At 43.4% G+C, this 23,364-nt stretch overlaps 1 protein-coding gene and 1 long non-coding RNA gene across 2 annotated transcripts; one reads left to right on the top strand and one right to left on the bottom strand.

The window, feature by feature from the left end:
- Window positions 1-658: 658 nt before the first annotated feature.
- LOC125637018 (uncharacterized) lies at window positions 659-12,656 on the bottom strand. Its single transcript, XR_007356797.2, has 4 exons — window positions 11,904-12,656; window positions 4,945-5,078; window positions 4,096-4,388; window positions 659-2,799 (listed from the first exon to the last, which is right to left on the bottom strand). It is a non-coding gene; the product is annotated as an uncharacterized LOC125637018 (long non-coding RNA).
- On the top strand, window positions 12,608-19,969 carry LYSMD3 (LysM domain containing 3). The gene is made up of 3 exons (XM_048851005.2): window positions 12,608-12,728; window positions 13,016-13,286; window positions 15,584-19,969. Exons 1-3 carry the CDS (start codon window positions 12,703-12,705, stop codon window positions 16,247-16,249), a joined length of 963 nt encoding a protein of 320 aa, XP_048706962.1. The 5' UTR covers window positions 12,608-12,702; the 3' UTR covers window positions 16,250-19,969.
- The last annotated feature ends 3,395 nt before the right edge of the window (window positions 19,970-23,364 follow it).

The following is a 23,364-nucleotide window of genomic DNA, read 5'->3' as shown; positions in this document are numbered from 1 at the left end:
GTTAGAGGGAAACTAATAAAATAAATTCCTTGTTTCTTCCCATTAGATTCATCTTGTCATGCTAGGCATATTAGTACTTTGTAGACACTTTACTAATGTGAGTTGGGATGCATTACTATTTCTCCTTATGAAGTGATTATTCATAATATATTTGCATTAACATGCCTAATACTCAGTGAAAGAGAACGTAAAGATTTCTGAAGCATTCTGATGTCCGTATAAAAGCCAAGTAGAATAGAAAGACAAAAGTTGTATAAGAATGGGGGAAGAAGGAATCTGCTTTAAAATTCATGAAAAGGAGCTATTATGTTTACTGGAATCCCATGTCTGTTATTTAGATATAAAATATAAAGTGGAAACTTTATAACTTGTTAAAAATGCTTAAAACATTTTTAATGGAGCAATGATTTTGGAGTGTATAGCTATATATTTGTTAAAGTACAATTATGCTAAATGAAATTGTTATTAATTTATGGAGAGCCACTGATACAAAAGATAAATGCAAATATAAAATTTGCTTGTTCTGCAAGAAAATGTAACCAACACCTAAAAGATCTGACCTGGTGCAAATATTCCAGTTTCTAATTGGCTGAAGCACAGAATTTTTCTTTTGTAAATTTTGCTTCCCCCACCCCCCCAAAAAAACCTGTGAAGCAAATTAAATTGAATAAGCAAGAGATTTAATAAAATGATTACTACTAACATCATGACAGAAAAATGCTAATGTAAAAGTCTATTGCTTTTTGCAATTAACAGAAATTGTAAATGTGCCCTCATTGTCTTGTCCAAAGGTACCATCAACGCAGCAGGCTGTGAAGGCAGTAACATTTAAGATGTTTGGATTTATCAGGAGACTGGACCAAATCCTGGAGTGAGCCAAAACTGCACAGGATGCAAATCAGGGTGTGTGAATAGGTGGCTTAAAATTCACCTCTGCTCTTCCCTGATCCTGCTGCTGAACTGTGCTGACTAGTTCCCCTCCCCTTTCTTACAGAACAATGAAATAGCTGCTCTAATTTACCCTATGCGATACCAACCACAAGGGGCTTAAAATGCAGTCAGGCATGAATGTAATGCAAGGGCATCCTAGCCATGTCACTCTTCCTTTGCCTATGCCCTCTTTTCCCTCCTATGCTAGTAGCAAGATGATTGAGTGGCAGAAGAGCCCTCCTGTTGGCTCTAATTAGTTGCACTGCACAAGAAGATCAGGCCCTGTATTGGTGCAGTTCTACCCACCCTGGAATGCAATCAAAGGCCTTTTCTTCATTGCCAGTTTGTTCCAGTTGCAGATATTGGTGGCCAGCCATTAAACTCAGTCAGTGAGTAAGCTTACAGCATAAAAGTTCCTTCATTGCCTCCCAGGTCTGGTCCTATTTAACATCCGGCCACCAGCAGCACCTAATAATGGTTAGCCCAGTAGCCAGAGCACTCACCTGGGATAAAGAAGACCCAGGTTCAATTACGCTCTCTTCCTATCAGGAAAGGGTTTGAACCAGGGCCTCCCACCTCTCAGGAGAGATGCTCTAACCACTTTAATATGGGATATTTTGATGTGAGCTGCCTCAGTGTTTCCTGAAGCTGTTTTGCTATGGATAAATAATGAAAGTGATAGAATCGGGGACTCCTGCCTCCCTTGTGTATGCTCTAACTACTGGATTATAGAGTCATCCTCGTTCTCTCTGGCTCAATAATTGCTCAACTGTGAGAGAGTGAGACAGAAAGAGAAAGTGACTTTATAGTCCAACCTCTCTGTAATTCCACACAACACACCCGAGAGATGCTACACAAGGATTATCTAAGCATAACAGATCCCCAAATCATCACAAAGTATCTGTCTGTGAAGTTTATGAATTCAGGCTGATATGAGGACATTACTATGAAAACTGTTGTATCATGAAGGCTCCCATCTGTTTGTGGATATCTACCATGAGCTTGCAAGACTGCATCATGTCTCTGCCAGTGTGGGAACAATGGTGGGTTGTTAGAACTCAGCAACCACCCATAAGGTGGAAACAGTTTGGAATAAAAATTGGCTCCTGCCCAGAAAACCCAGTTTGCAGGGTGCTGGAGTTTGGAAAGTGGAAAATTACCAAACACAGAACAAAGAAGCCAAGCGGAGGATATATAAACTCACTCACAGAACCATGCAAGGGAGCTCAGGGTGAGACACAGAAAGTTCAGACAGGAGGTAGGAAGGAGTCAGATAGGCCAAGGCAAAGGAAGCAAACTGATCTAAGGAGAACACAAGCCAAGCGCTAAAGGAGGACTTGGGATAGGCCCAAAGGTCACTGACCCAAGCCCGAAGAATGCTCTAGAGTAAAAATTATTCTTGTATAAATGTATGTAGAATTTATTTTTGTATAAATCTGTACTTCTTATGTGATTAAGAGTAATGTGTTAGTCTTCAGTGTGCACAGTGGTTCTCAGAATTTTCTACTGGTGACCCCTTTCTCATAGCTAGCCCCTGAGTGTGACCCCCCCTTATAAATTAAAAAACCTTTTAAATATATTTAACACCATTATAAATGCTGGATGCATTTGGGGTGGAGAGTGACAGCTTGCAATCCCCACCATGTAATAACCTCGTGACCCCGAGGGGTCCCAACCCCCAGTTTGAGCACACCAGTGTACAGCATCAGCGTGTTTAATTAAGACTACGTTTATGTCACGGAAGTCATGACTTCTAGAGACCTCCGTGACATTTTCTGCTTCAGCCTCTGGGGCCACGGGACCGGAGCTGGCAGCCAGCAGGACACCGGTAGGATTCCAGCGACGGGCGACAGCCTCCTCAGGGTCCCCCTGCAGGGTTCCAACAATGGGCAACAGCCTCACATGGGGGGGCAGGGACCCCACAGCTCCCAGCCACCACAGTGGCAGTGGAAACCATACCAGGGGTCGGCAAAATACAGCCCACGGGCTGCATCTGGCCCGTCTAACATTTCTGTCTGGCCTCTTTTGCCCCCTCACGATTTCTGAGTCTGGGCCGCTAAGAGTCCCACGGTGCAGGGGGGTGCTTAGGCAGGCTGCCTGCCTGCCGTGGCCCCTCGCCACTCCTGGAAGTAGCTGTAGCCAGCTGCTGCTGGCACGTCTCTGCACACCCCTGACCGGGGGGGCAGGGAGTCAGCTCCGCAGGCTGCCCCCGCCCCCAGCACCGTCCTCACAGCTCCCATTGACTGGAAACCAGCCAATGGGAGAAGCAGGGGTGGTGCTTGCAGGCACAGAGACCCACTGCCCCTCTCCCCACAAGGGGAGCATAGAGACATGCCAGCAGCAGCTGGCCACAGCCGCTTCCAAGAGCGGTGTGGGGCCATGGCATGCAGGCAGCCTGTCTGAGCCTTGCTGCGCCCCCGGCTGGTAGATGCCTGTGGTAAGCGCCTCCTGGCCAGAGCCTGCACCTCGCACCCTCTCCCGCACCTCAACCTCCTCCCCAGGTCAGAACCCCCTCAAACTCCCTCCCAGACCCTGCACCCCAATCCCCTGCCCCAGCCCAGAGCCCCCTCCTGCACCAAACTCCCTTCCTGCGCCCACACTGGTCACCCTCCCCTGCACCCCAACACTCTGCACCAGTCTGGTGCTCCCTCCTGCTCCCAAACTCCCTCCCAGACCCTGCACCTGCTCCATTAATACAGTAGAAATGTGCGGCCCATGATGATTTACCAAAATTTGTGGAGTGGCCCCCCTGCTAAAATTATTACCCATCCCTGGTCTAAGCCCTCACAATGGGATGCTAGAGAATCTGCACCCCCAACAGTGTGCCTAGGGACCCTGTGTGACTTCCCCTGGTGTTATCTGGACCGGTGATCTCCTAGGTCACTCCAATACTTGACTCTGGGAGCCAGTTTTATCCTGCTCTGCTGTGAGAACCCACACTCCTAGGCTGTTCACGCACAACCTCTAGCATGTAAGCTGCTCCCAGCTACGTGAGTGAGCACTTTTGGCCAGCCGCTGTTGGATTGTGCAACCGAATGACACTAGTCAATATCTCTGGTCCCAGACACAACCCTAGGAACCTCCATCTTGCAGTGTCCAGTTATACCCGCTGGACGCTGCAAGCTTATTTGAGTTCATCAATTTAACAAAGAAATTGATACGTACCAGGCTTGTTATCCCAAGAGGAGTCTCTGACACGCTTCAGAACAAACGCACTGCTTCAGGTAGGATAAAACAAACGAATTTAACAACTACAAAAGACAGATTTTAAGTGATTATATGCCAAAGCACAAGAAGTCAGATTTGGTCAAATGAAATAAAAGCAAAGCACATTCTAAGCTGATCTTAACACTTTCCGTGCCATTACAAACTTAGATGCTTCTCACCCCAGGCTGGCTGGTTGCCCTTCAGCCTGGCTCTCCCCTTTGATCAGTGCTTCAGCCGCTTGGTGGTGGTGTCTGCAGATGGAGGTGGAAGAGAGAGAGAGAGAGAGAGAGCGCGCATGGCAAGCATCTCTCCCTTTTATCATGTTCGTTCTTCCCTCTTGGCTTTGCCTCCCCCTTTCAGAGTCAGGTAAGCATTACCTCATCATAGTCCCAAACCGACCAAGGGAAGGGGAGTGACTCACTTGAGAGCCCAACAGATCCTCTGTTGCTGCCTAGGCCAGTGTCCTTTGTTCCTATGAGGCTGGGCTAGGTGCCCAGCCTCGTGCCCAGCCTCATGCCCATACATGCCCTGATGAAGTGTGCACTGCCCCTCCGCTCCTGGAGAGTTTTGCTTGGGCTTGTTTTAAGCCATGGGGACACATTTTCAGCCTCATAACTATATACATGAAATTACAACTTATAACTTTACTATAACAACAATGCTCAGTGCATCATGAACCTTCCGAAGATACCCAACATGACAAACTTTGCATTGCATACCACACAATCATATTATAAGGATGAATACGGGGGTTCAGGGGGTTCCCCCGAGATACAGAGCATCACCCTGGAATAGGGCAGAACTCACCATCACAGAACCCCTCAAGCCAGGACATGGTGTTGCAGGAGTTCTTATAATCAGGACTGCTATTTGCCAAGCTGATTTTACCGCAGCTTCCAGGTCCCAGTCCTCCAGTCAGGTCACCTTCCAAATTCAGTCCCCTTTCAGTGTAACAAAAGTCCAAAGAGAACATCTAAACAGTTATTCTGCCCCTTGTGAGCTACATCAGCTTGTCCTCTGGGATTGGTTCTCAGCCCCTTCTGGGCTATCTTTAATTCCTTCCCTGCTCTGTTACAGAGCATTGACTTCCAGGCTGCTTTCCCAAGAGCCCCCCTCACAGTCTACGACTCACTGAAGTTCCCTGCTCTTTGCCCCTACTCCTGTTCTCTTCATAGTTCTTCTCTGCTCTTCTAGCTGAGCACTGCCTCCTAGGGCTTTCTCCCTGACAACCCTTTATTAGCAAGGTCTGACTGCCTTCCTTCCCAGGAGACTCCAGAAGCTTCCTTCAGGGACTTCCCTGTTTCTTGCAAATACTATCTCTGGCGCCTCCCATAGCACCAAACCAGCTTACTGTAGTTCCTCTTCCCTTCTCTCAGACTCAGTCCTTTTAATACAGCCCAGATGTTCATCAGGCTAACACTTGACCCCATTCATTCCATCCACCCCTCAGGCTGGGAAGCAGCTAATTATCACAAAGGTGGTGCTAATTAAATAGGGCAGACTAGCCCAAGATCTCCCGGTCCTGTAACAGGGCAGGTGCTCTGTGACTGTGGGGTCTATTTCCGTTCCTCCCTGGTCTCACGCATATGGGCAGAGTTCCTCTGGGCAGCGTCCGCTGGCTCCTTAGACAACTTTGAGGAACAGTGGGCGCTCTCCGGGGTTCTCTACTCGGTGTCCCCCTCTGCATCCCTAGTTTTGAACCTGTGACCTTCACTACTGACTCTGTTATTCCTTAGTTGTTCCTGGGTCCAGTGGTCCCACCCACAAGGCTGGATTTCCAATAAGGCAGGTGCTCTGCAACAGTGGGGCCTATTTCCTCTCCTCCCTGGTCTCACGCATCCAGGCAGAGTTCCTCTGGGTGGCATCTGCTGGCTCCCTAGACAGCTTTGAGGAGCAGTGGGCACTCTCCAGGGTTCTCTGCTCGGTATCCCCAGTCTTGAACCTGTGACCTTCACTCCTAACCCTGTTATTTATTAGTTGTCCCACGTATACAGTTGGTTCCCAGGTCCAGTGGTCCCTCCCACAAGGCTGGGGGAAGGACCTTCAGATGCAGGTGGGCTTGTGCAGGCTGTCCTGTTATAGATGCTACCACAGGGATGTTGAGTCTCCTCACAGCAATCTGCCAGCAGGGGGAGCCCTGGAACATCTTAGGACCGAAAAATTCCCTTCTGTATAAAAATCTTCACTTCCCATGTAGAAAAGGGGGAGGTGGTGAGGTAGCTAGCTGTATGGCAGTGTTTCCCACTTCTCTGAGATCCTGCCAAAGGCTCTCTTTAGGTCTGGGGATCTGGTGGGAGAGTATGTGCTGAGCAAGCCCAGGAAGAAATGGAAAATAGAGGAAAGACTTGTCTTATGCCACACTGACTCCCCCAGAAATGTATTACAGACCCAAGCTGTATTATGTTTTTGCAGCCTTCCTCCCTTTAAGTCCTGTAAGAAGACATTGGCTGGACAGCTTGGTTCCACTGGAGCTCTCCTCCCAGGGACTTCACATTGTTGCATCTGCTTCCTCTAACTCCCTTAAATGACAGGTTTCAGAGTAGCAGCCGTGTTAGTCTGTATTCGCAGAAAGAAAAGGAGTACTTGTGGCACCTTAGAGACTAACCAATTTATTTGAGCATAAGCTTTCGTGAGCTACACAGCTCACTTCATTGGATGCATTCAGTGGAAAATACAGTGAGGAGATTTATATACACACAGAACATGAAAAAATGGGTGTTATCATACACGCTGTAAGGAGAGTGATCACTTAAGATGAGCTATTACCTCCTTTTCTTTTTTCTCTTAAATGGTAATCCCAAGTGTGGAGCAGAGGGAGATGCACCACTGTAAGATTGCCTCTGGGTGTACATATCTGAGTGAATCTCTTAATTACCCGTATTCTAACATGCCCTTTCATTCAGGGGATTATAATATGTATTTAGATGCCTAACTTTAAGCACCAAATTTGAAATCTTGGCCTATGTCTTTAACTATAAAATGCTAGTAATTTACAATATAGTAGGGGAAAGTAACATGCATGTATTGTCAGAAAGACAAAACGTGATTATTTACTGAGGTTTCAGAGTAACAGCCATGTTAGTCTGTATTCGCCAAAAGAAAAGGAGTACTTGTGGCACCTTAGAGACTAACCAATTTATTTGAGCATGAGCTTTCATGAGCTTTCATCCGATGAAGTGAGCTGTAGCTCACGCAAGCTTATGCTCAAATAAATTGGTTAGTCTCTAAGGTGCCACAAGTACTCCTTTTCTATTTACTGAGGATGACTCAGAAAAGGTATCAGCTTTCCCCCATCTCAATTCCTTACCTCCTTTCCTTCTTGAATCCTTTCTTAAAATACTTCTATTGTTCCCAGTGGGACTATATTTCCTTGCTTCTTCTCCGTTCAAGCAACGTTGGACACAACATGTCCAAAGGAAAGGGTGGAGAGCCTGTTGCAGTTGCACTTGGAATGCCATGTAGTGATTAACACTGACCTTGTTGCTCGTTGAGTATGCGCTATTAGGATATGCAAAGTAACTTACAGAGGGATGGAGAAAGGCGGTTTTCCCATTAGCATTCATAGTAGCTGTGCAGCTACCATCCTGCTCATCAAGTTGGGAATATATCCTTTTGTATATTGATGGGAAAATGTCACTAGTTACAAATGGTTACAGACAGGGGTGTAGTGGGGTCAAAGCAAACTCCAATACTTTTTTTTTTCCGAGGGAAAGTGCTGCTTCGGCAGTTCTTTTTCGCCCTGATGGTGCACCGCTAGATAAAAGAAATGGTGGAATTCCCTGCCCTGACCTTCCTTGTACCCCACCACCCAAAGACTAAAGAAAAATGTGCCATTTTCAACACAAAATATGCCATCAGTAGTTTATGTTGGAATAATCATCAAACTCAGCTGTAGGGTTACTGAGTATGAAGTGTGTCCTCTCAAGGTCCACCCACTACTCTGACCAATCTTATAAAACAATCTTTCAGCAACATGAATGGAGTCTGAATTGCCAGTTTCCCAGCTACCGACAATGACAGTTGTTTCATTTCTATTGCTCAAAGCTTCCTTTTTAAAGACGAGTCGGTGTTTCAGACATTCCTTGCCAAGAGTCCAGTGACACTTCTTAATAGCTGAAATTCCCACTCCTTTGTTACTACTATTTTCTGTCATCTGGAGATACCATAAGAAAATCTTGGTTTGTAGATAATTAACCCAATATTGTCAGCTTGCATAAAACTTCCTACATGCTCTATTAATGTAGTTGGAGGAAGATTTAATCTTCCCACCATTTGCTGTTGCTTGTATTACAGAAAAGCATATTGGGGCAGATACAAGTTCATTTAGGTAACTGACTAGCAATTGAAACTGGTGCATGAAAGCTGCTTATACACAGAAGGACTTCAACGGAGCTATGATAGCTTACACCAGTTAGAGATCTGGTCCATAACAAGAAATAGCTCTTAAAACAACTAATCTAATGATTTGGCTAAGTATTGGGAAGATGCTACTAAATACACTTTGCAAGGAAGAAAAAGGACTATGGGGAAACATAACATTGTTAGGCTCCCTAAGTTCATTTAAGAAATTCCTCTGGTTGCACAAGGGCTTATAGTAGTTTAAAGATGGCTCTGGGTAGCTAGAGCTATGTTACAACTAATGCTGAGATGAAGATGCCCATAAATTAGCTTATTTTGATCACTCCCAATTTTGTACCGGACATGCACAATTTTCCATTAACACTGCTAGCAGATGAGCTCTGTAGCATGCCACTATGCTTCCTTTAAAATGGTGCAGAATCACTCCTGCACGGCCTGTGTCCTTCCTTGGGCCCAACACATATTTAACTCCTATCATATACTTCTCCAGTGCACCTGAGAATACAGCCCATTATGTTTATGTTCTTTTACACGATATCTCTCTTCCTTGGTACTGCACCTTAATTGCTCTGGATAGAAAATCTCCTTTGATGCTTGCAACTTCTGATTTTCTCATTGGCATCATTTCCCTTAAGAGTTTCTAAATGGATTATGATTACTATAGAGTATCCAGAATTTTGTGTGAGCCATCCCCACTTTCCTGAGGCAATTTCACATCCTTCAAGCAATGCTTCCAGGAAAAATCTATTGTCAAAACATCATTACATTGTTGTGATTTAAATTTCACACTGCATCACAACCTTATTTTACAATGTTACCACATTGCAATGTATTTTATTTATATTTAAATTAAGACATTATACCAGGTTCTAGATGACCTAATACATCATTAATGTTCTAATAAAATAATTAGAATGACCATTTTAACAGGAACTCTGCTAACAGCCACCTACAAAACCTCCTTTCCCACCCATAACTGGGACCGTCAGCTCTCTCTAAAAACTCTAGCAAACAGTCATGACGTTGTGTCACAATGGTATTATGCATTGAAGTTTATTCTGCAAGGCAAATTCCAAAAAGCCAGCAACTCTAATTTGTGGACATGTTCAAGGAAAGAATAGTAACAGGCAATACATTATTTTTGTTTTGTGTATCATCAGACTAACGCTGACAAAGCCACTTGTTGAGCTGGGTCTAACCTCCTATGTTACACTCAAAACACTAAAAGAAAAGGAGTACTTGTGGCACCTTAGAGACTAACCAATTTATTTGTTTATTAGTCTCTAAGGTGCCACAAGTACTCCTTTTCTTTTTGCGAATACAGACTAACGTGGCTGTTACTCTGAAACTCAAAACACTGATCACGTTACCAACTCTTGCAATTGTATCATGAGACTCAAATGTTTTTCTTAAAAACCTGCACCTGAAGTCATGTGACTACTTAAGAATTTCACCCTTCTTTTGAAATTTCTAGCCCTCCTGACTTTGTCACAAAGAAAAGCTTGAAAATGTGAACCTTAGGCTTAAAGGCTCAAAATGAGAAGACAAATCAAAAGTTATTTTGTTGTTATCCAAAATGTGTTATTTTTTAAAATCTCATGATTCTTTCTTCAGAATTTTTGAACACTTGTGGTTGGCAACATTCGATTGGTTTAACGTGTACCTCCACTGTCTGGCCCAACCCCAATCTTGCCAACTGTTGTGATTTGTACACCACAATTTTTGCCCCTGCTGAAGGCACTTCAGTGATCTAGACCAGAAGCTCCTACACTGGTGTCATTTGGGAACGTGGTCAGTCTAGCCTTCCCCACTTTTCTGCTTCCTAGGAAAAAGCAGCCAACCAGAGCTAATGCAAGACCTGGGCAGAGCTGTCTCTCTCTAAAAAAAATTGGGTAGAAACTCGTAACTGTTTCTCTCGATGGAATTTTTTACTAAAAGCAGAAAGATTTATACTGCAGATGAGTTTCTGGGTAAGTGAGAGGGCAAAGGGAGCAGCGGACACCATTTTTACAAGAGAGGAAGAGAGAGCTGAAATATTTCCTAACAAATTTATTTGAGCATAAGCTTTCATGAGCTACAGCTCACTTCATCAGATGCATACAGTGGAAAATACAGTGGGGAGATTTATATACACAGAGAACATGAAACAATGGGTGTTACCATACACACTGTAACGAGAGTGATCAGGAAAGGTGAGCTATTACCAGCAGGAGAGCGGGGGGTGGGGGAGCCTTTTGTAGTGATAATCAAGGTGGGCCATTTCCAGCAGTTGACAAGAACGTGTGAGGAACAGTAGGGGTGGGAGGGAAAGAAACGAGGGGAAATAGTTTTACTTTGTGTAATGACCCATCCACTCGCAGTCTCTATTCAAGCCTAAGTTAATTGTATCCAGTTTGCAAATTAATTCCAATTCAGCAGTCTCTCATTGGAGTCTGTTTTTGAAGTTTTTTTCTTGAAGAATTGCCAGATTTGGTCTGTAATCAAGTGACCAAAGACATTGATGTGTTCTCCAACTGGTTTTTGAATGTTATAATTCTTGATGTCTGATTTGTGTCCATTTATTCTTTTACGTAGAGACTGTCCAGTTTGACCAATGTACATGGCAGAGGGGCATTGCTGGCACATGATGGCATATATCACATTGGTAGATGTGCAGGTGAACGAGCCTCTGATAGTGTAGCTCCAGAAGTTACCTACTACAGGACAGGCCCAACAAAGAAAATAACAGAACGCCACTAGCCATCACCTTCAGCCCCCAACTAAAACCTCTACAACCTATCCTGAAGGACGATCCATCACTCTCACAGATCTTGGGAGACAGGCCAATCCTTGCTTACAGACAGCCCCCCAACCTGAAGCAAATACTCACCAGCAACCACACACCACACAACAGAACCACTAACCCAGGAACCTATCCTTGCAACAAAGTCCGTTGCCAACTGTGTACATATATCTATTCAGAGGACACCATCATAGGGCCTAATCACATCAGCCACACTATCAGAGGCTCGTTCACATCTACACATATGATATATGCCATCATGTGCCTTGCACGTTCTTGTCAACTGCTGGAAATTGCCCACCTTGATTATCACTATACAAGGTCCTCCCCCCGCTCTCCTGCTGGTAATAGCTCACCTTACCTGATCGCTCTTGTTACAGTCTGTATGGTAACACCCATTGTTTCATGTTCTCTGTGTATATAAATCTCTCCACTGTATTTTCCAGTGCATGCATCCAATGAAGCGGGCTGTAGCTCACAGAAGTTTATGCTCAAATAAATTTGTTAGTCTCTAAGGTGCTACAAGTGCTCCTGTTCTTTTTGCAGATACAGACTAACATGGCTGCTACTCTGAAACCTGAAATATATCCAACAGCTCAGGGAGGTTTTATTCCCCTTTTCTCACCTGTAATAAACTGGTTGGTCGGCTCGATGCCCTCTATCTTCACCCCTGCAATCCAGGTCTGGGAAAGGGGAGAAGAGCCCCAGGATCTGCCTCCCATTTCAGACCCGGAAGGGGATGTGGAGAAGCACTAGAACTGCAGAAGGAGTCGGAGAGCAGTGAGGGCCAAACGCGTCACTGGCCGGCGTTGTACAATTCCCGGCTGGGCAGACCTGGGGCACCAGGTTAACTCATTCGAATTGTTCAGGGCCGGGTTCAGGCTGGGCACTCCGCCCCACCCAGCAGCATTTTATAGCGTGGGCACAACTCTGCAGTTTGATCTCGGGTCCAAGCAGCGTGTCTGCTTTGGGGCCAAAATCACCCACCCCGACTGGTGTCCCTTGCAAACCCCCGGGATCCTGGGGCCAGTCTCGTGATCTTTAGACGCTCGGAGCGGGCACCGCTGCCAGGCGCCCTGCCCCAGCGCTTGGCTCGGGGAACCCAGGCACCCCACCCCCTCGGCCGGGTCGGCCCCCGGGGACACGCCTGTTCCACAGCCCTGGCCCCGGTGGCGGCTGCGCTCGGTGTACGGCCCTCGCACCGTGTCTATAGGGGGCGGGCCGCAGCGAACAGCTCCCGCGGCCCAGGGAACAGTCCACCCCAGTTCTACCGCGTCCCTTACTCAATGCGCATGCGCGGAAGGCTTCTTTAAGCGCGCGCGGGGGCGGGGCCGGGGGCGGGGTCGCTTTGCGGACGTGGCGGCTGCCACAGGCCGCCCCGCGCGGAAGGAACCGGTGAGCGGCGGTCGCCCGCCGCCATTGCCATGAAGAGTTCCTGGGGGAGCGGCAGGTAGGTGCTGCCTCGCCCTGGCCCTGCTTCTCCCCGCGGAGAGGGACCGGCACGGCCGCCCTGAGCCCCCGCGACCCCTGGCATCGGCGGCGGTGGGGCGACCGGGTACCAGCTCGCCTCGGCAGAGCCTCCGCCCGTCCCCAGTGTAACGCCACATGTGCAGCGCCGTGCGCAGGCCTCTGCTGCTGATTGGGCGCCGGGAACCAGCGCAGCGGGTGGGCGAGGGGCGCTGGGCGCGGTTGAAGGCTTTGCCCCGGGTGGCAGGTGTTTCTCTGTTGTCGTTAGAGGCGTCCCGAGAGAATGGCCGGGAGGAGCCAGCCCCCGGCCGGAGCCCTGCCCGCCGCGGGCGGCAGCCGCGCCTACCCGTTTGGAAACGGCCTCCAGGCGGACGGCGAGGCGCAGGAGGAGGACGGGGAGGTGTCCGAGCTGCGCCCAAGAGGGAGGGAGAAGGTGCGACGAAGCACCTCGCGAGACCGTCTGGATGATATTGTGCTACTAACGAAGGACATCCAGGAAGGCGAGACGTTAAACGCGATAGCGCTGCAGTATTGTTGCTCGGTAAGTCTCGTGTACAGAGCGGTTCCCAACGCGGTTTGTCATTTTGCCCACGAGCCGCTCAGGCCCAGCGGGACGTGTAGAGTGTTCCCTACAGAAACTACACAACAGGAATGCTAAGATGCATGAGTAGTTAAGCCCCCCGAAAGCAAGAAATACCCAAGCTAAGGCTGACAAGGTGGGCGAGGTAATATCTTTATCGGACAACTTCTGTTGGTGAGAGAGACAAGCTTTTGAGCCATACAGAGCTCCTCTTTGGACCTGGAAAAGGTACTCGGAGTGAATGACTAAAGAAATGCTACAAAATATTAGTATATGCCTTACGAAAAAAGGCTTTAATGTTTTAAACTATTGGCTTGGCTATAATCTTGAATGTATGTACAGTAGCACTTTTCATCCAAATAGAACCTAGAATGATTAAAAACTTTACTGTGTGTAAAATATGCTGACACTGCACATCTCTGAACTGTAGCTCCCTCTGGGTTAATATATGATAACTCTTCAACAGCACATAAGACTACAACAAAAGGACTTAATGTTGTAAGGCGTGTATTGTCGTCACATTTTCATTCCAAATCTTCATACCACATTTTACAGATTTTATTCTTGAAAGCATTTCCCGGATGTTATGCATTTTGGGAAAAAGTGTGGTGTGTCTGAGAGACAATGTGCGGCTGCATCTTAAGTCTGTAGGACAGTGCATAGCCACAAGTGGGCAGACTTGTAATAGAACAGCCTGCATGGAGATGTTTCTTGATTTGGATGCCTGACAGTATAACAGCAGTGCTCACTAAAAGTTTTCGTATGGTACTTTAATTTTTTAGAAAGAAAAATAAAGAGAAAATAAGTAACTTTGCTCTCCAGGACTCTGAAATTCTGAAGACTAGCCATAATGGGTATTAGCTCCTAGCGAGGTTATTTACATGTGGTATTTGGCCAGACATCGCTAACCTCCCTCCCTATGCACCTTAGGAGGGCCAAGAGAACACTCTTCTTACATGCGCCTTAGGGTGCTGCCAACTTTGCAACATCTCCAGTTTTAGGATTTTAACTTGCATGAGTAGTGTTTAGCTTCTTGGCACTCTTGCGTAATCTACTAGTATTGAGCCAAGGGCTTCTGCAGAGCTCTTGCCTCAGCTAAGGTGTTGAACCTTCAGTACATTTCTCACTTTGTAGTTAAACTAGCTGTACATGTGTGGTAGTATAGCCTTCTTGACCAGAGTAGTGAGAAACTTGCACAAAATCTGAGCTACATTTGCTCATGCAGCTTTCAAAAGCTCGTAACTTGGTCAATAAAAAACAATTTTCTAGAGAATGCTCAGGGGTGTTTTTTTCATGCAAAATGTAAACATTCAACTCTCTAGCCATTTTGACTATAAAGCAATTATAAAAAAACTTGGTGAGTGAAACAGAAGCCTTATTTATTTGTTCTCAAATGTTTTGCTCCTGTTCTCGGGGGTGTGGGATTGGTGGGGAGGGAAGAGAGCTTGTCTGCAGAGACCAAATCTGAGGAACTTTCATCTTGTAAGATGAAAAGTTTAAAAAAGTTAAGTATCTGAACACTTGTTTTAACTGAAATCTATTTTTTTTAACTACCCCTTTAACCATTTTATTTCCTCTCCCTCCCTTCACAAGCTTACTTTTTTGTAGCTGTCTTGGACTATTTTTTGTGAGAGTTAATAAGCGGAGCTCTTAAATCTGTAGAAACCCTGCCCTTTCTCAAAGAGAGAGGGGGCATAGGAAGACAATGCCCTGAATTATGCCTATTGCTGCACTTGGCAGTACAGAGGCAGAGAAGAAAGAACTATACTAGATGAATTAGGGTGATTTTGTAAAGTAGGAGAACTTCTATCTACCTAGATGTTCTAGAATAACCAAACCACATTTTACAGTAATAGTATGTCTGTTTGCAAAACACTTCATAAACTAATGGTCATCATTTCTTTGAAAGGGAGGGAGGAGTATTATTTCCATTTTTATAAATAGTTAATGAGATACAGGCTGAGTGACTTTTTTTCCCCAAGTTCAGAGGGAGTCAAAGTGATTATTTGCATTAGAATACAGTTCCCGCCTTCCAGTCTATACTTCAGTTCTTGTCTGTTTCAAAAATTTTGTTTGTATTTGGAACTTTGATTCTCTGTCTTGCATCAAAATATTTTTGATTGGGTTCCATTTATAATGTGGAATTTCCCCTTTTAGGGGGTGTACACTGTCACTGAGGGTGGCTAGAACTCTTCTTCAGGTTTATTAAACCTGTTCATGTTTAAACTACATTGCTTTATTTATTTATTGTTCTTCAGGTTGCAGACATCAAGAGGATTAATAATCTTATCACTGACCAGGATTTTTTTGCACTCAGATCTATCAAAATTCCAGTGAAGAAGTTCAGTTTATTGACTGAAACTCATTGCTCTCCAAAAGGCAAGCAAGTTTCAAGATCCTTATCTTCTACTCAGTTTTCCCCAGAATTCCAAGAAACATCACCAACTTCTGATTCATTTTCCTGTAATGAGACTGTTGGCAACTTCTTGAAAGAAGTGGATCGCGATATAGAACAAATAGTAAAGTGTAACGATACAAAGAGAGAGAATCTTAATGAAGTTGTTTCTGCCTTATCTGCACAGCAGATATGCTTTGAACCTGATGCTAAAACCAAAAAGCGGAAAGATCCCTATTATGGAGCAGACTGGGGCATAGGATGGTGGACAGCAGTGGTGATAATGTTGGTGATTGGTATAATAACTCCAGTTTTTTATCTCTTATATTATGAGGTTTTAGTGAAAGTGGATGTTAGTCACCATTCTACAATGGAATCTGCCCACTCACTAGTCACAGCACCATCACAACAAAAACAAATTGAAAATGGAATAAATCCAGCCAACATCATGAATGTTGAGAGTGAGGAAGAGCTTCAGCATTATAATGGAAAGTCCCAGGAGACTGTTGTTCATAGACATATGACATAACTTTCAGACGAAGAGAGAAACAGAGAATGCAAAATGCATTTGGAGTGCAAAGAATAGATATGACTGATGTATACATTCCTTCTTTTGGGGCAGTATTAAAGTACAAGGATGCTTTGCTTCCTTTATTTAAATAGTTGTGAGAACCTGCCACATTTACATAGGAGATAATCCTTCTGTGGGTCATTTAAACTGTCAAGCACGTTAACAGGTGACATTACCAGGTTTAATGTGAGATTGTCATGGTATAAATATGTATGTAAACAGGTGTTTTTTGAAAGGCTTTGCACTTTTTTCTATTTAAATATAACCTGGTTTTGGTTTGGTTTGTTTTTAATTAACAATTGCTGTTAAGGTGCAGTTCTGACAAACATGAGATAAATGAGTACAATTGACTATAATTTGCTATCTGAAAGCATCTGCTTCAGCATGTTTAATTTAAAATAAATATAGTTTCATGCTTTATTTATAATATATTTAATGGCACATGCTAGAGAGGCTATCTTAATATCCCAGTGTATTGCTGTCAACTGAAGAGATCTACTTCCCGCTTCATAATATATACCACTGAATACATATTTAGTGTATGGCTGGTGTAAATTCTGTGTATAAAACCTTTTCCATATATAAAGTTCAAACCACTTTTTTCCTTAGATCAGCGTGAGACTTCCTGAAAGGCAAATGAATATGTTGGGCTGAGAGTTACTGTGGACTAACTAGAAAGATATACTACATTCAGTTTCGTAGGCTGATAGAGCACTGCTTATGTTGAACCTTTTTTTTGCACTATGACTACTGCCTTACGTAACAGACATCAAGTGGTGAGATTGCAAAGACATTTCATAGAAGGTGGTGAGCTTTTCACCATCAGTGCACAACCAAACAGTTCATTAAATTCCTCCTTTTTGAGTATAAGCAAATTTACTGAAGTAAGGCCCAGTGTTTAGGCTGGGTCTCGTTTTCTGCCTGTGCTCCAGTCAATAGACTCATAAGCACTCTTTTTAAATGTACTTCAGAAGCTTGCTTGAGGTCACTTTGTGTATAAGTAGGCTATGCTCTGATGCCTAAACACAATCCAGTTGTTGAGACAGAAGTCTTTGTCCTGTGTAATAATTAGCTGCTTAAATTTGAAGAACTAGAAATTGGCTAAATAACATGTCGTTTTCTGTTCAACTACTTGTATGGCAAAACAATCCAAGGGGTTTCGCATTTCCTTCAATGACTCCTTACCTTTTTTGTATTATTAAGGAAATGTCACTCTCCTAGTTACATCTTACAGTGCAAAAAGCTGGTTTTCCTCAGTTGAAACAGCTGGTTGTTTCAGGTGTCTGAGTGGACGAATATGGTAGTCTGTAGGAGGGCTTCAGACACACCAATCTTTTCTGACTCACTCCCACAACACTTCAGAGGGAAACCCTTGTGGCATCTAGCAGAGAAATTTGGCCTGCAGTGAGGGTGCAACTACTGGCAGTGCCTTACTGCACCCATGATCCTTGTCAGCCATTCTTGTGCTCTTAAATTTCTTCCCCTGAAGAGGGCTGGTCCCTGCATTTAGCAGTCACCTAAATTTTTCCTAAGAAAGTTACAGTAGAGAAGAGGGAAATGAGTTTTGAACTTACTAATTTTTCTTTAAAGAGGAAAGGAGACGTATTCCTTTATGGGGATTTATTAAAAATTGAATTAAGATAGTGCCTAAACTTACACTAAATCCCATCATATTTCCTCCCTGAAGCAAGGTTCTCACTGTTACCCTACACTCATAATTATTTCACCATATGAATAAATGGATAGACTTTGGGAGCAAAAGAGACTTGAGTGAAAAATACTTCCCTTCAATGTTATGTTTTGTATTTAAACAGCATCTTGACCAAGTGTACAGTATAAATAAGTGATTCTGAGAAATGGACATATTTTTAAGAGATGCAGTACTTACAAACACTTTTTCTCATGTTTGAGGAATCTGATGTCTTACAGATTTTAAGGAGGGCAAATAGAGCCTCTTGTTAAATGAGGCAAACATGGTTCACTGACTATTTTTATTTAGAAATTATAAAACTTGAGAAAACAAAAATTGCATTTTAAGGCTCAAGTGGTCTAAAATTTGATGGTAGGTGGAAGTACACTTGGGGCTATTTTGAATTGTTAAAGTGGCAGCTCTCAGAAGAATTTGATCATGCAAAATTTCTTCCAGAGAGGACCAAACTAGCTATACAAGTAGAAATTATTTAATATTTGTTTTAGAAATAGTTACAAAAACTCTTGTTACAAACATAATAGCAGCTTTGCTTCTATGGTCAAAACATTAAACAGCTAGTTGTAGTTTAGAAACAGTTGAGATTGCTTTAATCTAGGATTTCAACATTACTTTTAAGGTACCTTAATAGAAATCATATCTATGTAGGATCTGGAACTCTTTAAGCATAGAATACAATTCTGTGCTCTGAACAAACTTAGGCTTGCTCTTTTTGCTTGCCTTAACTAGCCTCTTGTCTACTGTGTCAATGATTAGTTTTGGAACTACAAAATGTTAATTCTTTATAGTGTCAGAGATTGGTCCTTTCATCACAATAAAAGGCCCAGAAGAATTATTAACAAGCTGAACAACATGAAACCAGCTTGTTTGGGATTTTCAAAAGATACATTGCATACTAGTTATTTTCTGTAAGTGTGACTCATTGCATACACACATGAGCAGCCAAAAGAAAATACTAAATTATTAAAATTTTGGTAATAAATTATAAGGGTCAAATTTGGTCATACCTTGAATTAGAATCTGAAAGGGTTCTATACTGTTAAAATACAAGTAAAGAGACGTTGCTACTTATGTTGCTCTGTGGCATTGTATACGGAGAGCCTTTGTTTATTTACATCTCACATAAAATAAAACAACCCACAAGTTTGAGTTAAGGTCTGAGAAGACTTGTGGCTTATTGTCAATGAGTTCTTCCTTTTATAAAAAAAAAAAAAAAATGCGTGCTGCAGCAGAGGTATAAACCTTACCTTTTAAAGTTGGTTTTGAAAAAATACTTAAGAAAAAACTTCTTGTTTTGAGCAACATTCAGTTGGCTTATATAACAGCATTTTTAAGACCAGAAAGTTAATTTTATCAGAGTTTGACACAGGTTTCCCTTGAATATGGGACTTCTGTTAGTATTAAAGGGAGTTGCCTGCATTAATTTCAGTTTGCTTCTCTGTGGGTGGTGGTGTTCTGTTGCAATTGTACTATGTTTTCCAAACTACTATGGCAGATACTGCAGTATCAACTGTAGCAGTGAATAACTATCTGGTTGCTCTTTGTGATATAGATTCACACTTAATAGTTAGAAGTGAAGTGGTAAAGCCAGACTCCTGTCAAAGCTGTTTTAACAGGGAAGTTGGAATTGGGGGGGAAAATTTATTACATAGTGAATTCAAGTGAAAAATCATGCTTTAGATTAAATACAAAACATTGTTTGCTCAGGAAGTCAATTTTTAATCTAAGTGCATATTGCACTTTGGCACATATGTAAATGCTTTATTTAAATCTGATATATTTTGGAGTACACTACCACAAATGGTCTTTGTATAACAAAGTATTTTATACAGGACAAAATGTAATTAGATGTGAAATAATGCAGTGCTGAAGATGTAAGCCTCTTATTAAACCTTTTGTTCCTTTTACTTGCTTCATAGTTTTGGGAGAGCTCTGAGCATTCTAATAAAATATTTTTGTCTGCAGCGAAACGTGAACTTGACAGTATGTTCTTGTCCCTGCATCTACTTTCCTGAGGAAGTTGCACACTTGTCTCTCAGGCTGATATTGGTTAGCCTATGTACAACCTCAAACTAAATTCCTTAGGCTGGTGAATATCTCTGTTTATATATTGTGTAGAGCTCAGTAGAATATTTACATCTAATATGTATTATGACATTACAGTATGGTTATTCACCTCCTATTGCAGGGTTTCTCAAATTGGGGGTCGAGACCCCTCTGAGTGTCTCAAGGTTATTACATAGTGGGTTGCGAGGTGTCAGCCTCCACCCCAAACCCAGCTTTTCATCCAGCATTTATAATGGTGTTAAATATAAATTAAAAACCCTTTTTAAATATAAGGGGGGTTGCACTCAGAGGCTTGCTATTGGAAAGGGGTCACCAGTACAAAAGTTTAAGAATCACTGCCCTATGAGTAGACTCTCAATTTCAGATAAATGACTACCCTTGACCTAGTTTGGATGTTCTAAAAACCATTAGCTTCATGAGGTGAGTGAAGCAGTTATAAAAAATAAGCCCAAGAAAAGTAACCCAGTTATTAGTGAAGCTAATTTTCAGATGCCAACATTTTCACAGGCTGGCAAAACTACCTTTCCAATGGTATACCATACTACGTTCGCCTGCCACTGTCCTAGGAATTTGCAGCTGAAATCCCATTTTACTTTGTAAAATTGTTCTCCAGAGTCAGAAGTTTTCTCAAACCCAAGTAAACAATGTTTTGTTCACTGTGCTAACATTGGGGAATATTAACTATATTCTATATAGTTAAAGGGACAGTGCCAATTTGGAATGCTATCTTAAAAGTAGTTCCATGTTTCATTCAGACCCTGAACAGTATAGTTCAACTCTATCATCTTCATCTTTCCCTATAAGAGGTAGACTTTCACAGGCATGCTGCTCAGTTCAATTCTTGTAGCAGACCCTGTTCAATAGAGAGAACAATATAACTTTACCAAGCTTTATTTTTAAAGGGCTGTGCTAAGGTATGGTCATGCCTGCAGTGGTTACCTGCATGGTTATCCGTATTCACTACCAGCCATGGTAGCTGCTATAGCCATAACAGCCACATTTCTCTATGGAGGGGTAATGCAACATCTCCCTCCACCAGTTGTTCAGGGATGGAATGGAAGGAGGTCTGTCTAAAGGGAAAGCCATAAAGAGCTCCAGAATCACCTGAGTACATGTGGTACAATGTACAGATGGTAAAGCTACCACTAAGTTATTGGTGCCTTGTCACTGAAAGGCAGCCTTGGGTTCAAGGCTTGACTACAGACAAAAAATGGCAACGAGGGTATCCTCAAACTTAAATTGGCTAACACAACACCCTTGATCCACACAACCATATTGTTTTCAGTAAACTACATTAGCAAATTCTCCAAGTCACTGAGATCTGGGCCGTGTGTGTGTGTGTATGGGAGATATTTGTCTGTAACATTACACCTCATCTTTCTCCACATTCTAGAGACATACTTATAAATGCAGTTTAAGTTCTATTTCCTGTGTGTCTTCATGTTGATTGACACTAGAATGATTCCTGGCTTCTGGCAGAGTCGGGAATTGTTAGGAAATAGCTTCAGTCTTCATGGTGATGTGAGAGAGACAATGGTGTTGAAGAGTACCTCAGCGACCTCTACTGATGACCCCATTCCTGTACATTCAGGCCCTCAAATACTCTTCTCCTATTCTGCTCCTGGTACAGTAAACTCCAAGCACAAGACAACTTACCCTGAGCTGGGTTCAGCTAAAGTCTACGGGCTTGATCTAGTAATTAGTGGCTTAGGTTCTATAGCCTATGGAGGAGATCAGACTAAATCATAATGGTCCCTTCTGGTCTTAATTGTCCATGGAGATGGGGGAACCTATCTGGATAAATATGAATTGATGTCCCAAACATCAAAAAAGACAGCTGAAGAAATTCAGCTGCTGCCTCTTGAAACCATGCCCTGCTCTTTGTCTTGACTAACCATAATTTTTTTGGTGGAAAGTCATTTCTGAACACGTTAAAACTTACTGCCTCACGTTGGACAATAAAATAAGGTGGTTTGTCTCTCCCTTTATATTTGTATACTCTTTCTTCTGATTGCATTGTATCTCACTATTTCCTTATTCTGTGATCTTTGACTGCATTTGATAAAATCCTGCCTTCCTTTTTCACATTTCACCTAAGGAAGCAGTTGTTGGCACAATGGTTCTATAAGTCTACTTTATATAATCATAGAACTGGAAGGTATCTTAAGAGGTCATCTAGTCCAGACCCCTGCACTCATGGCAGGACTGAGTATTATCTAGACCAGAGATTGGCAACCTTTGGCATATGGTGCATCAGGGAAATCCGCTGGCGGACCAGGACAGTTTGTTTACCTGCAGCGTCTGCAGGTTCGGCCGATTGCAGCTCCCACTGGTCGTGGTTCGCCGTTCCAGGCCAATGGGGGCTGCAGGAAGCAGAAACGAGCACATCCCTCGGCCCATGCTAATTCCCGCAGCCCCCACTGGCCTGGAACGGCAAACCGCGACCAGTGGGAGCTGTGATCAGCCAAACCTGCAGACTCTGCAGGTAAACAAACCGTCCTGGCCTGCCAGCACATTTCCCTGGCAGGTTGTGTGCCAAAGGTTGCTGATCTAGACCATCCCTGACAGGTGTTTGTCTCACCTGCTCTTAAAAAAAACTCCAATGGTGGAGATTCCACAACCTCCCTGGGCAATTTGTTCCAGTACTTACCCACCCTGACAGGGAATTTTTCCTAATGTCCAACCTTAACCACCTTTGCTGCAATTTAAGACCATTGCTTCTTGTCCTATCCTCAAAGGTTAAGGAGAACAATTTTTCTCCTTCCTCTTTGTAACAACCTTTTATATATTTGAAAACTGTTATGTCCCCTCTCAGTCTTCTCTTCTCCAGACTAAACAAACCCAATTTTTTCAGTCTTCCCTCATAGGTCATTTTTGTTCCTCTTCTCTGGACTTTATCCAGGTTGTCCACAACTTTTCTGAAATGTGGCACCCAGAACTGGACACACTACTCCAGTTGAGGCCTAATCAGCAGAGTAGAGCAGAAGAATTACTTCTTGTGTCTTGCTTACAACACTCCTGTTAATACGTTCCAGAATGATGTTTGCGTTTTTTACAAGTGTTACACTGTTCACTCTCATTCAGGTTGTGATCCACTATGACCCTGAGATCCCTTTGTGTAGAACTCCTTCCCAGGCAGTCATTTCCCATTTTGTATGTGTGTAACTGATTGTTCCTTGGTAATAGGAGCATTTTGCATTTGTCTTTATTGAATTTCATCCTCTTTACTTCAGACCATTTCTCAAGATCATTTTGAATTTTAATCCTATTCTTGCACTTGCAACCCCTCCCAGCTTGG

Source organism: Caretta caretta, chromosome 5 (genome assembly GCF_965140235.1).
Source record: "Caretta caretta isolate rCarCar2 chromosome 5, rCarCar1.hap1, whole genome shotgun sequence".
Taxonomy (NCBI): domain Eukaryota; kingdom Metazoa; phylum Chordata; order Testudines; family Cheloniidae; genus Caretta; species Caretta caretta.
This window is presented reverse-complemented; position numbering and strand designations above follow the sequence as displayed.

Coding starts and splice junctions, on each gene's coding strand:
- LYSMD3 (XM_048851005.2), top strand. CDS start 12,703: ATGAAGAGTTCCTGGGGGAGCGGCAG. Junction 12,729..13,015: donor AGTTCCTGGGGGAGCGGCAG/GTAGGTGCTGCC, acceptor TTGTCGTTAGAG/GCGTCCCGAGAGAATGGCCG. Junction 13,287..15,583: donor CGCTGCAGTATTGTTGCTCG/GTAAGTCTCGTG, acceptor ATTGTTCTTCAG/GTTGCAGACATCAAGAGGAT.